The sequence below is a fragment of the Lissotriton vulgaris genome, chromosome 6 (assembly GCF_964263255.1).
Source record: "Lissotriton vulgaris chromosome 6, aLisVul1.2, whole genome shotgun sequence".
NCBI lineage: Eukaryota > Metazoa > Chordata > Amphibia > Caudata > Salamandridae > Lissotriton > Lissotriton vulgaris.
The window spans coordinates 132,003,620-132,016,583 of NC_141694.1; the positions used below are offsets into that span (position 1 = coordinate 132,003,620).

Consider the following 12,964-nt stretch of genomic DNA (forward strand, 5'->3'; position numbering starts at 1 on the left):
AATACATCGCATGGCTCCAGATAAACCCAACTCCTGCCCAAGGCGTCACAAGGAGGAGGCTAATTTCCTGCATATGGCCTGGGAATGTCACAAGGTGCAAATCTTTTGGACAGGCGTAGGAGAGAGGGTCAGTAGAAGTGCTAGCCGTCATGTACAATTGACGCCAACTTATTGTTTGCTAGGGTTAATACTCAAACCCCAAAAACAAAGCAAGATGGCCTATTAGCTCCAGCAATTACTAGTAGTGCTTGCGGCATAGAATTGCGATTGTCTGGATGAGAATGCAGTCGTCTGAGGTCACGGCATGGCTGAGAGATGCACTTCAATGGACGCTAGCGGATGAGGTACACATGAAAAGGTGTCATGTAGATGAGAAATTAGAGGAGGATTTAAGAGCATAGCGGGAACTCTGCCATTGTCGTCTCGTCGAGGAGACACAGGCGAGTCCTTGTAGTACATCTGGGGGTAGTTATTGACTGAGTTTTGAAGGGGTAAGGGATAAGTTGGATGATGGGAGTGGGAGGAACCCACATGGGATTGTTTTGGTAATGTCCAATGACCGGAATTGTACATAATTTGTCTATCTCTATGCTATCCATAAAGGCTTACTTCGGAATGTACACCTGCATTAACTGTTTTTCAAAACAAATAAATACAGTTAATTAAAAAAAATGATGTCTGCTTTCTACATTGCATCAATTCCTGTTGTGGAAATGTTGGTAGATGTGGCGCATGTGGTTTGGGCACCTCCCCCGAACAAGACCAGTCTGAATGAGGATAACCATCTGTGCCGTACTAGAGTATAATCTCATGTGCAAGAATTATTATAAAAACCTTGAAATCAACTTTAAGAAAGGAGATGGGCTAATTCAGTCCAATTGCATCTGGGTATTTCTCCTGATTAAGGATGTCTGATGCCAATGCTTCCATTCCTGTGTGATATTAACTTTGAATCTATGAAATGGCTGAATAGGTTATTGGGCATCTTTGTTAGTGGATTTTAGAGAAGAAGGCATAGAACCCATATGAAGAAGGCATAGGACTATTCGGTATCACCCCTTAGAGGGTTCTGATTGAAATTAGTACATTGGAATGTTGAGAGGTCCATTGAAGACAATGGAGTGACCCAAGCTTATAATGGCTGGTAGAAGCCTTCTGCTCTAACATTCCAATGTATGTCTTTCTGTTCCTCCCTTTGTAAAGTAGAACATTCTACTCAGTGGATGAAATGTTCTAATAGTCTTATAGCCCTTCCCACCTTCGGCTACACCAGTTGTTAAAGGCCCTCACCCTCTTTATAGGCCCTCGCCTGAGGCTTGGGCCTATAACTCGGGCTCAAGGTCTCTAACAAACAGTACAGCCCTCGGAAGAGGGCTGTTAGGCCATGGTTGAACCTTGTCCTTTCTTATTGATATGTCAAGGTCCTCAGTTTATTCAGGTGAAAGAAGCTGTTTTTATTTATCTCTATTTTCCTAAAAATAAACAGACCTGTTGCAGTAACACTGGATCAGTTTACTCACATTACCCTGGTAATCACTGCATACAGTGTTGTGTAAACTGCCATTTTCTATGGCTCAAGCCTCATCAAACTCCTCAATATTGCCTCACCGGTAGTGACAGTAGAAACTCATGTGCTTTTCCCCACTGCGATCATTCCTATTGGGTAAAAGCACACTGTTATCCTCATCACCGTTTTTTTTGGTTTGCAACGTGCGGGCTTAAGAGCATTGACCTTTTCAGATTGTATGCTACAATAAGTCTGAACACCATTCCGCCACTGTGGGGGTTGGGCCTTCCATCCAACGCAATGCAATTTTGCGTTTGGCTAACAATATACCTAGTGATAATAGCTTCCTCACGGCCTTGGGGTATCCTTTAGTATAACCTAACAAAGCTTCCAAGAGAGAAAAGTTCAGACTTTCCCCTGCCATGTCTTGTAGCGCAAAAAACACAGTTGATGGACAGAATGCAGAACAATGTCTTACATTCACCCCAGAACAAAGATCTGGGCCTAAATCCATCGTTTTTTTGCACTCCACACCACCCTAGGTCAGACAATTGCTATATGCAAATCAACCTTGACCCTGTGCCTCATGGGAACAGTCCAGCCCGAACTACAAAGCCATGTCTTTCCTAGCCCGGAATCAAGCATCCAAAGACGGGTTTCTGGCTATCACTGGGGTGAATGTAAGACATTGTTCTGCATTCTGTCCATCAACTGTGTTTTTTGCAATTTTCACCCCGAGTGGGCTGGGTATGCTCAGACGTGAGTCCCAGGCTCTCCACATCACTGGAGTCAAGCTATCCAGGCTGAAGAAGGCTGATAGGATGCTTGATTCCGGTCTAGGAAAGACATGGCTTGGTAGTTCGGGCTGGACTGTTCCCATGAGTCACAGGGTCAGGCTGACTTGCATATGGCCATGTCTGAACTGGGGTGGTGTGGAGTGCAAAAAAACGATGAACTGTACTGGGGTGAATGTAAGACATTATTCTGCATTCTGTCCATCAACTGTGTTTTGTGCATGTCTTGTAGCGCAGCATGTACTGCCACCCAAAATCTATGTATCGCAGGACAGCTCCAAGCGAGATGTGTGAAATTTGCATTCACTATCCCGCACCTTGCTATCTATTATCCCTGAGGCCATACTTCTATAATCTCGCTGGGGTGTAGTAAACTCTTTGCAGGTATTTAAAGTGTGTTATGCCGTGTTTGCCATTTTGTGATATGTTTTTCATGCTAGAGCAGCAATATGACCATTGTTCATCCATAATGTCCATCTGCAACTCTGCGCGCCACTCCTGTAACACCCTAATGTTCAATGGCACCAGTGACTGCGTTAGAAAAAGTGTAGAGTATCGATATCATGTGAACTGGGGAGCTAGCACATAATAAATAAGTTAGTAGTGTGTATTCCTGTCGTTCACCCATATCCTCCCCCAGTATTGCACGGAGTGCATGTCTCGCGTGGAAGAAATGAAATTTAGCTAGCATGGGGGCATTCAATGTATCTGATTGTAGCATGTCCCATTGTTTGACCACCTCATCTTGAAATAAATCGCCTGCAGTGCTCAATTGTTTTATTCTTAATCAGATGATTTTTGTGTACATAACAGCACTAGTACAGATGTGGCTGTGTTATGTGTAGAGTGCCCGTTGGATGAACACTACAATTGCAAATGCAGAATGCTGTTTTTGAATATAATTTGTTAAAAGAAGGAGACAGTAAAAAATACAAAGCAGTTTTAAAACACCGTACCTGAGAGTGGAGAGGTGAATGTAATGAATTTCATAGTCGTAACTTTCAAAAGGAAACCATAAAAGGAAGGAAAGCAAGAAAAGCACATAATGAAATCATACAAATGAAAAGGGAGCTTGAGTTGATTCATATCTACATAAAAGCTATATAGAGAATAAATCAATAATTACTTGAATTAATGCCCATATTATTTTTGTATTGTTTCACAGTCTGCTACAAAGCCTTAGTTCCTTAGCAGTCAACCTAACAGGTGATGACAGCACAGTCAGACCACACACGGGAGATACAGGTATGGCTTTCAATTTCACAGGTCCAATCAAATTGGTATAGTAGACATGTAAAAGCTTCTCAAAAATGCTGCTAAAAACCAACCAGCTGCAGGCATTTGAGGTGGAATAGTTGGTAATGGGTGTGAGAGGTATACACAGGTATTGTTTTGTATTGCAAATTTTAAATCAAGCTCATTACACCTATATGGGGCGCTGAAGCGCTTTAAAAAAACAACTTTGAGTTATCGGGTTATCGAACACAACTTTTAGCAGTGTGATGGATGAAGAAGTGTGAGACACACTGACACAGGCCGATGTGAGAGTCGTATGCCTAAGTATTGTTTGAGGTGAGAGGATCGGGTAATAGAAGTTGCTGTTGAATGAATGATGAGATGTTCAAGTAGCTAGGACAGAGCTGAGATATAGGTTAAAAGAGCAAAAACTCTAGGGGGAAAACGTGTGAGGCAGAGAGACCCCCATGACTAAAATATATAACAAAATGAGAGATAAACATCTTATGTCAGACTTATCTCAGGGACACGAGAGGGGGGTTAAATCAGAAAGCAGATGAGTCTGCTCAATGGAAAGCAGAGAAATGATTGTGAATATAGTGGGGCACTGAAGTAATACTCTTTCAAAGAAGTCGTGAGTAGGGCCGGACTGGGAAGCAAAACCGGCCCTGTAACAAAAACAGCCCCCATGGGCTCAAAACCGGCCCCCACCCTTGCGGCGCACCGGGGGATTGCCCGGTGCCCGCAACGGCCAGTCCAGGCCTGGTCGTGAGGTAAGAGTATTTATTCTCAATTAAAGCACCCACAGCCAGGTGCTCCCGCTGCGTACCAGGATCTTCACCAACTGATCAAAGTTGGCAGAATCCTGGCACGCATCGTTCGAGGCCCGACTGTGGAACTACATTTGAAAGAACACATGAGCTGCGAGAGACACTCTCGCGCAACCAGCACAAGAGCGTCTAACATTAATGTGCAGCATACAACAACTTCTCTCTTTCTAACAAACAAAAGGGAAATGAGAGCTAAAAAAATACAGAAAAACTAATTAACATTTTCAAGACAAAACAACGTCATTAAGTCTAGCAGGCAATCTTCTTGAGTGAGTACCCAAAACAACAGGGGAAGTAGACATATGTCCAGTAATATCACTAGGAACCTCAATATGCAATTGTCCTTCTTGAGGAAGCTCATTATGCAATTGTCCTTCTTGAGGAAGCTCATTATGCAATTGTCCACTAGTAGACTCACCAGTTTCCTTCTGAGAAACAAACGAAGAAGCAACAGATGAAGAATCATGTAACCAGGTATTTCAATCAGATTGTTCCAACTGCTACTTGGATAAGTTGAGTAAAGAGGAAACCTGTGAATCAGAAAGGCGGACAAGTGATCTTTTGTTCCACCATCCTTTATAACCAAGGAATGCTGAACTTTTGCTCACATTTATGACCTGCACAGGAGAAGAAAATCTAGACAAGAGAACCCAATCACTGATCCTCAAATCAGAAATATTAAAAACCTTCTTTTGATCATGTACATCTTTTATATGAGCTTGTTTTTCTGGAACTCGAGCTGAAAGATTTTTATCATTATGTGTACTCTTGATTTGCTTACTTTGCAACCAATTGGAGCACAACGTAGTGTGAATCTTTCTACCTCTCAACAATGAAAAAGGAGGAAGACCCATGGGGCAATGTGGGAAATTGTTAAACGACCATAACTTCTCATCAATAAATCCTGAACATCTTTACCTGATGAAAGAACTGCTTGAATGGCATCCTTGACCAATCTGTTAGCCTTTCTACCAATCTATTAGATGATGGTGAGTATAAAGCAACCTTGTAATGGGTGACATCTTTGTCTGCTAGAAATGCTGAGAATTTCTGAGAAATGAAATGTGTACCATTTTTTCCCCTCTCTTGTGCCCCGTTTTTGCCTTCTGCGACCCTGTTTACCCCCTTTTGTGCCCCATTTTGCTTTCTGTGACACTCGTTCCCCCGCCGCTGTACCCCCTGCGGCTCGGCCCCCCTGACTGCCCACTGCCCATTCGCTGCTCCACCTCCCGCCTCCCAGCTGCTCCTCTCTCCCACCTCCCCATATATGCCGGACGCTGTGCGGCCGTGCCGAAGGCGCGCCTAAGGCAAGCCCGTCTGCGCCTGTCCGTGCCTGGACCGCGCCCAGCACCAGGAACCCTGGCCCCCGCACACACCACAACGCCCGCCTACGCAATGACCCCACCACTCTCCACGCACTCAATGCCAGACGATCTGGCACCTGCTGCCAGGCCACCCCGAAATGCACCCTAGGACCCTTTTCCTGCCGAAACTGCAGCTTCACCAGCATATGGCCCGCCAACCCGACCAACATGGAAACCAACTTCCTCAGATGTATCCTGCTCAACACCCGCTCCGCCGAACTCTGGGACCTACTCAACACCAATGCGCCAGACGTCGCCTTCCTGACGGAGACCTGGTTGACCCTTTCCTCGGCACCTGACATCGCCATAGCCATCCCGGAAAGCTACAAGATCACCCGCAAGGACCGCACTAACGGAATAGGAGGAGGAATTGCAATCGTCTACAGAAACACTCTCAAAATCTCGACACACGCCGACGACACCCTCTGCACCGCCAAACACCTGCACTTCCAGATCTACACTGACCCCAACACCACCCTCAGAGGCACCCTCATCTACAGATCCCCTGGACCCCGACCACAGTTCAGCGACTCAATCACCGACCTCATCAGCACACAAGCCCTCGCCTCCACAGATTACATCCTCCTCGGGGACCTGAACTTCCACCTCAAGAACAACAACTACGCCAACTCCTCTGCCCTAATCGACATCCTCGGACTTAGACAACTCGTCACAGCACCCACACACTCCGCCGGCCATGCGCTTGACCCCATCTTCTCAGCGAGCACCCATGTCTTCTTCGACCGCACCACCGAACTCCACTGGACGGACCACTGCTGCATTAACTTCACCTTCCGGAAACCCACCACACACCACTGCACCCAGCAGATGCCTCCCTGCAGCTGGGGCAATACCAACGAGGACCAGATAACCACCGCCCTCGCCCAGAGCCCTTCCGCAGACCCAACCGACCCGGACACTGCAGCCCGCAACCTCAAACAATGGATCAACGACGTCGCCAACACCCTCGCCCCGCTCAAGAAACCCCCCCCAACACCCACACCATCAAGAGAGCCAGCTGGTTCACCGAAGACCTCCAGGCCTCCAACCGAACCTGCAGAAACTAGAAAAAAACTGGACCCGCGAAAGAACACAGGAAAGCTACACAGCCCACAGGAACGCAACCTGCCGACACCACCAACTCATCAGATCTGCTAAAAGGACCGCCTTCAGAGATCGCCTAGACAACAACACACACAACAGCAAAGAGCTCTTCAGCATCGTGAAGGAACTCTCCAACCCTAGCTCCAACACCAACGACATCCCACCGTCACAAAACCTGTGCGACTCGCTGGCCACCTTCTTCCATCGTGAGATCGCAGACATCCACGACCGCTTTGATGCCGTCACTACCCCGGCAACAGCCGACACCCCAGGTCCCACGACCACCACTCGCACCAACCGCCTGATCGCTTGGACCAACATCAACGCCGACGACACCATCAAGATCATGAACACCGTCCACTCCGGATCCCCAGAAGACCCCTGCCCACACCACATTTTCAACAAAGCCAGCAGCACAATCGCACCCCACCTCCGGAAAACCATCAACATCTCCTTCGAGACAGCGACCTTCCCAGAGATCTGGAAGCACGCAGAGATCAACGCCTTACTTAAGAAACCCAAGGTGGACCCGAAGGACCTGAAGAACTTCTGACCCATCTCACTTCCACCGTTCCCGGCGAAGGTCATCAAAAAGGCCGTCAGCAAACAACTGACCAGCTTCCTCGAAGAGAACAACATCCTAGACCCATCCCAGTCAGGGTTCTGCAGCAACCACAGCACGGAAACTGCCCTCATCACCGCCACCGACGACATCAGGATCATGCTTGACAACGGAGAAACCGTGGCCCTCATCCTCCTGGGCCTGGCAGCCGCTTTCGACACAGTCTGCCACCGCACACTAAGAGCACGCCTCCACGATGCCGGAATCCAAGAGAAGGCCCTGGACTGGACCACCTCCTTCCTCAACGGGAGAATCCAGAGCGTCCACCTCCCCCCTTTCGCTCCGAAGCCACCCATATCGTCTGCAGCGTACCCCAAGGCTCATCTCTCAGCCCAAAGTTGTTCAATGTCTACATTGCACCACTCGCCCACGCCGCCCAACAGCACGACCTAAATATCATCTCCTACGCCGACGACACCCAGCTGATCTTCTCGCTCACCAAGGACCCCCACACCGCCAAAACCAACCTCCACGAAGGAATGAAGGCAGTCGCTGACTGGATGAGGAATAGTCGACTGCAGCAGAACTCGGACAAGACAGATGTCCTCATCCTCGGCCTGGGACGACTCCTGGTGGCCGACAGCACTAGGAGCACCCCTCGCACCCGCCAACCACGCACGAAACCTAGGGGTCATCCTCAAGGCCACACTCTCCTAGACAAAGCAGCTCAACGCCATCTCCTCCTGCTGCTTCAACACCCTCCGCAAGCTTTGCAGGATATTCAAGTGGATCCCCACGGAAACTAGAAGGACGATCATCCAAGCCCTCATCAGCAGCAGACTGGACTACGGCAACGCACTCTATGCAGGAGCCCCTGCCAAACTCCTGAAATGACTCCAACGCATCCAGAACGCCTCCGCCCGCCTGATCCTGGACATCCCCCACCGCAGCCACATCACGCCCAACCTGAAAGACCTGCACTGGCTCCCCATCAACAAGAGGATAACCTTCAAACTCCTCACCCACGCACACAAGGCACTCCATGACACCAGACCAGCGTACCTCAACAGACGACTCAGCCTCTACACCCCCGCCAGCCAGCTCCGCTCCGCAGACCACGCCCTCGCCACCATCCCCGCATCCGAAGAGTGACCAAAGACCTTCTAACCTTCAGGAGACTCCTCAAGACCTGGCTCTTCGAACAATAGCAACATCCCTCCTGCCCCCCAGCGCCTTGAGACCCTCACGGGTTTGTAGTGCGTTTTACAAATGCTATGATTGATTGATTGATTAATTGATTGATTACCATTGTCACTAACAACAATGGAGGGTGAACCTTCAATGTCAATGTCAAACACCTTCCTCAAAAATCTGATGGCATTAGTGGAACTGGGTGATTCACAAAACATATGTTAAATCCATTTGGAATGATAATCAATCAACAAAATTAAATAATTTAAACAATGAGATAAAAGATCATAAGGACCTGAAAAATCTATTGCAACTTTTTTTCCCATGGTTTACTTTGTAATGGAACAGGATGTGAAGGTGTATTCGTAACTTTCCACTTCTTGTCTGATAAGAGGCACTCTGAGCATGAATCAATATGAAACTTGACCTGGGCTTCCAAGGACGGCCACCAATAATACAACTTAATGAGTTGCGAGGTTTTTGAAATGTTTAAATGACCATGATGTGCACATTTAATGATATCCTCCCTTAAACTTGATGGAGGAACAAAAGATTCATGCCTCATAACCATGATATTGACCAAAGAGAGTTCAGAAGCGACCATGGAAAAAGCTTTTAACTCATTTGAAAGTTTCCTATTTTCTATATTGCATGACCAGTTTAAGAATATCATCCTTACTATAAGCTTCTAACCATACTTTTTCAGTAATATTAGGACACTCTTTGATGGCATCAAGTGCCGCCACAACACACTCCGTGTCCTCAACATCATCCATATCAGAAGCATCATGAAACGCCATTCATGAAAGGCAATCAGCCCTGAAATTTCTTCCACCAGAAATGTGTTTGATAGAAAAATGAAATTCTTGAAATTTTGAAAGTAACCTGACCAATCTGGCAGATGTTCTCCCAAGTTCATCACCATCAAGTAAATGTGTAAGAGGTTTATGGTCAGTAAATAGGTCAAACTCACGCCCCAAAATGTAATTCCTGAACTTTTCAATTGCCGAGATGCAAGCAAGTGCTTCGCTTTCAAGTGTACTGTAATGGGTCTCTGCAGGTTTAAGCATTCTTGATGAAAAAGCTATGGTGTGTTCCTTTCCTGCAACTCACTGACCAAGAACTGCACGCAAACCTGTGAGACTGGCATCCACCATAATGAAACATGTGGAATCATCTTGAAAAGCATGAAGTGCAGGGGCTTCCACAATTAGTTTTTTGGTTTGATCATATGAGAATAAAACCTCATCAGACCAAAGAAAATTTGAATCTTTGCACAATAGGGCGCGCAAAGGTTCCACAGTCTGAGCATAACCTTTAACAAAACGGGCATAGTACTCTGCCAATCCTAAGAATGATCGAAGAGCATCTTTGACCTTGGGAGGAACAGCATGACTAATGGCTTTGACAAGTATAAACTTTGGCTTGATTCCTTGAGAAGACAAGGTATGACCTAAATAGTCTAACTGTTTTGTGGCAAATTGACATTTGTCAGATCTGATAGTCATACCTGCATCATTTAATTTACTTAGGACACAAGTTAGGTGTTTTAAATGTGTTTCCTAGTCATTGGCAAAGACTAGAATATCATCTTGATAAGTTGAAACCCCTGGAACATCCTGAAAAAGATTATCCATCATCTTTTGGAAGACGTTGGCCACGGAGGCCAGTCCAAAAGATAGCCTAAGATATTTGTAGACACCAAAGGATGTGACAAAAGTGGTGAGATCTTGGAAATCCTCTGTTAAGCGAATCTGGTGATAAGCTGAGCAGAGATCTATTATGCAAAAATATTTGGCACCCCCTAAGCTGGCAAGAAGTTCATGAATTTTTGGGAGCGGGTGACAATCAATAAGGATGTTTTTGTTCAAAGTGCGCAAGTCTGCACATAGCCTAACCTCACCAGATTTTTGCCGGACAATGACGATGGGAGAAACTCATTCTGAAGGGTTACATGGTGCAATAACCCCATCACACAATTCTTTGAGCATAGACTAGAGTTCATCCCTAGCACTGAGAGGTAATGGGCAAACTTTATGTACAACGGGTTGAGCATGTGGTTTCAACTTTATCTGATGTTGGAACCCTTTGACTGTACCCAGTTTATCAGAGAATAAATTGGGAAATAAATCTAGAATCTTTTTGACATCATGTGAAATGATCTGTGACATTGATACAATCTAATGTGTTCAATTCGTTTTCTGACCTTCCAGCTGGGGAATAACCTTGGGGGGGGGGATCACCAAGTGCGATCGGATTATCAGAACCAGGAACAAGGTGCAAACCCATCCTGGCAAGATCCTGCCATCCAACTATATTGCGTCCCCTAACAACAACATAAACTTTTGTGAATATTGAACTTTCAAGACATTCCAACCTGAGTTAAAATATTCTAACATTTCTATATCAAATTCTCAAAACGCTTTTGGATTAACATCTGTTTTTGTCAAAGTAATGGAATTCTGCCACTTTTCAAAACACATTACATCGGATAAAATAGTTATTGGAGAACCAGAATCTGCCATGATTGGAATTTTAATTCTTCCAAATAATGCAACACCTAGGGGGCCTTTAACATGATGAGGATTGAAAACCGAGTTACATTCAATTGAGACAATCATATCATTAAATTGTTGTGTACAATCCTCAATAGATTCTGTAACCTCTATACTATTGACTCTGGTAGGTCTCTTGGCAGATTTGCAAACACTTTGGAAATTGCCAATTTTTTGGCTTGAAACACATCTTTTTCCTGAAGCAGGACACATGGGATGATTGCCAAGATGTGATCGGGAACCACACCTGAAACACATTGTGTTCACTTTTTAAAAAGTTGCTTAGAAGATCTAAAAACATTAACAGAATTACCAGAATTTCCAGGATCACTCGAGATTGACTTGAAAGAGCTAATAGACTGATCCTGTTGAAGGGCTTTTGATGTAATGATAGACATTTCAATGCTCTTATAGATAATAATAGTGTCTTGTAAGGATGGCTTTCTACAGCTGAGAAGGAGTTCTTGTATTTTTCTGAAATAGCAAGTAAATACGATCTGATCATGAATATATATTTCTGGATCTGCCTCAAACTCACAAGTGGATGCAAGAACGCGTAATGCAGCAATGTACTCATCCACTGTTTCATCCTCATGTTGTTTTCTCCTGTGAAAATTATGTCTCTCAAGCATAATGTTTGATTCCTGATCATAATGTCTTGCCAAGCGAGCTAAGGCTTCTTTATAAGGATTCCAATGTTCCGCATCGCCAGCTTGGGAAACTTTGGTAAATTCTCAAACACATGTTGCGCAGCAAGTCCCAGACAACCATAAAGAATAGCCACTTTGCGAGCAGGAGAAAATTTTACAGCGTCTATGGCAACAATATGGTTTTCAAAAGCCTTAACCCATTGGCGCCATGGAATTCCAGGTTTACCAGGTCGTTGTGAAAAAGGAGGAGGTTGCACAAATTGCTGAGAAGTAGCCATCAAAGAAATTGGATAGGCAAACATTTGCTGCAAGTGAAGTTGTGGTTAATACAGTAGCAACATTTTCAGTAAGTGCTTGATTATGAATAAAATAATCTTCAAAGTGCAGTAATGAAATGAGGTGAATTAGTTACTATTTTTCACAGTTTCAGGCAAGTCTTTGTAATGACATAGAGGCAGTTGAAGCAAAAATGTTAACGAACAATGACAAAATGATTTTAACTATAAAGTGCATATGAAAGGTGTGCCCGTCACCGTTGAAAAGCGCAGGCTGAAATTTACCCAAGAAAAGTGTGCCTGTCACTGTGAGGGTGTGAAGGTTGGATCCTACCTGGGTAGATCAGCAATGCGAAGAAACAAACACCAAGCAGTGAAGCAAACTGTAAACTTTCCGCATTGAGTTGCTGGTGTAATTATGCAAATTAAAATGGCTGACAGCGTGAGGGCATGGAGCGTGATGACCAAGGAGCGTCGAAATACCTCGGAGAAGCTTGCTTCCATTGCTAGGATACGCTTATGGGGAGCGTAATGAGCAAGGAGCGTCAGCTTCGAAGAGGCTTCCTCAGTTGCTAAGCAACAGAACGTCGAGGAGGCGATGTGGGCGAAATCCATTTCATTAGCCAGTCAGATTGAAAATGCGGACCACAAAATATGAAGAGGCATGCCGGAAAAGGAAATCAGCCAAGGACCTCCAAGTTGAAGCAGGAAAGAGGCAGAGAAGCGAAGGCGGCCCAGAGGAAATGAAAATAGGTAAAAATGTAGAAACTGTGCTGGTGGGTGCCGGATGCGCAGACTCGTTTTCGTCCTTGTCGCCAAATGAAGTAATACGCTTTCGAAGAAGTCGTGAGGTAAGAGTATTTATTCTCAATTAAAGCACCCACAGCCAGGCGCTC

The 12,964-nt window shown here is 45.4% G+C and overlaps 1 protein-coding gene across 1 annotated transcript in view; it reads left to right on the forward strand.

The window, feature by feature from the left end:
* The window catches only part of DNAH14 (dynein axonemal heavy chain 14), a 1,270,113-nt gene that overhangs the window by 708,652 nt on the left and 548,497 nt on the right, over window positions 1-12,964 (forward strand). The window contains exon 47 of the mRNA XM_086926153.1: window positions 3,467-3,546. Coding sequence (XP_086782279.1) covers window positions 3,467-3,546 — 80 coding nt within the window. The remainder of the gene's footprint in view (window positions 1-3,466; window positions 3,547-12,964) is intronic.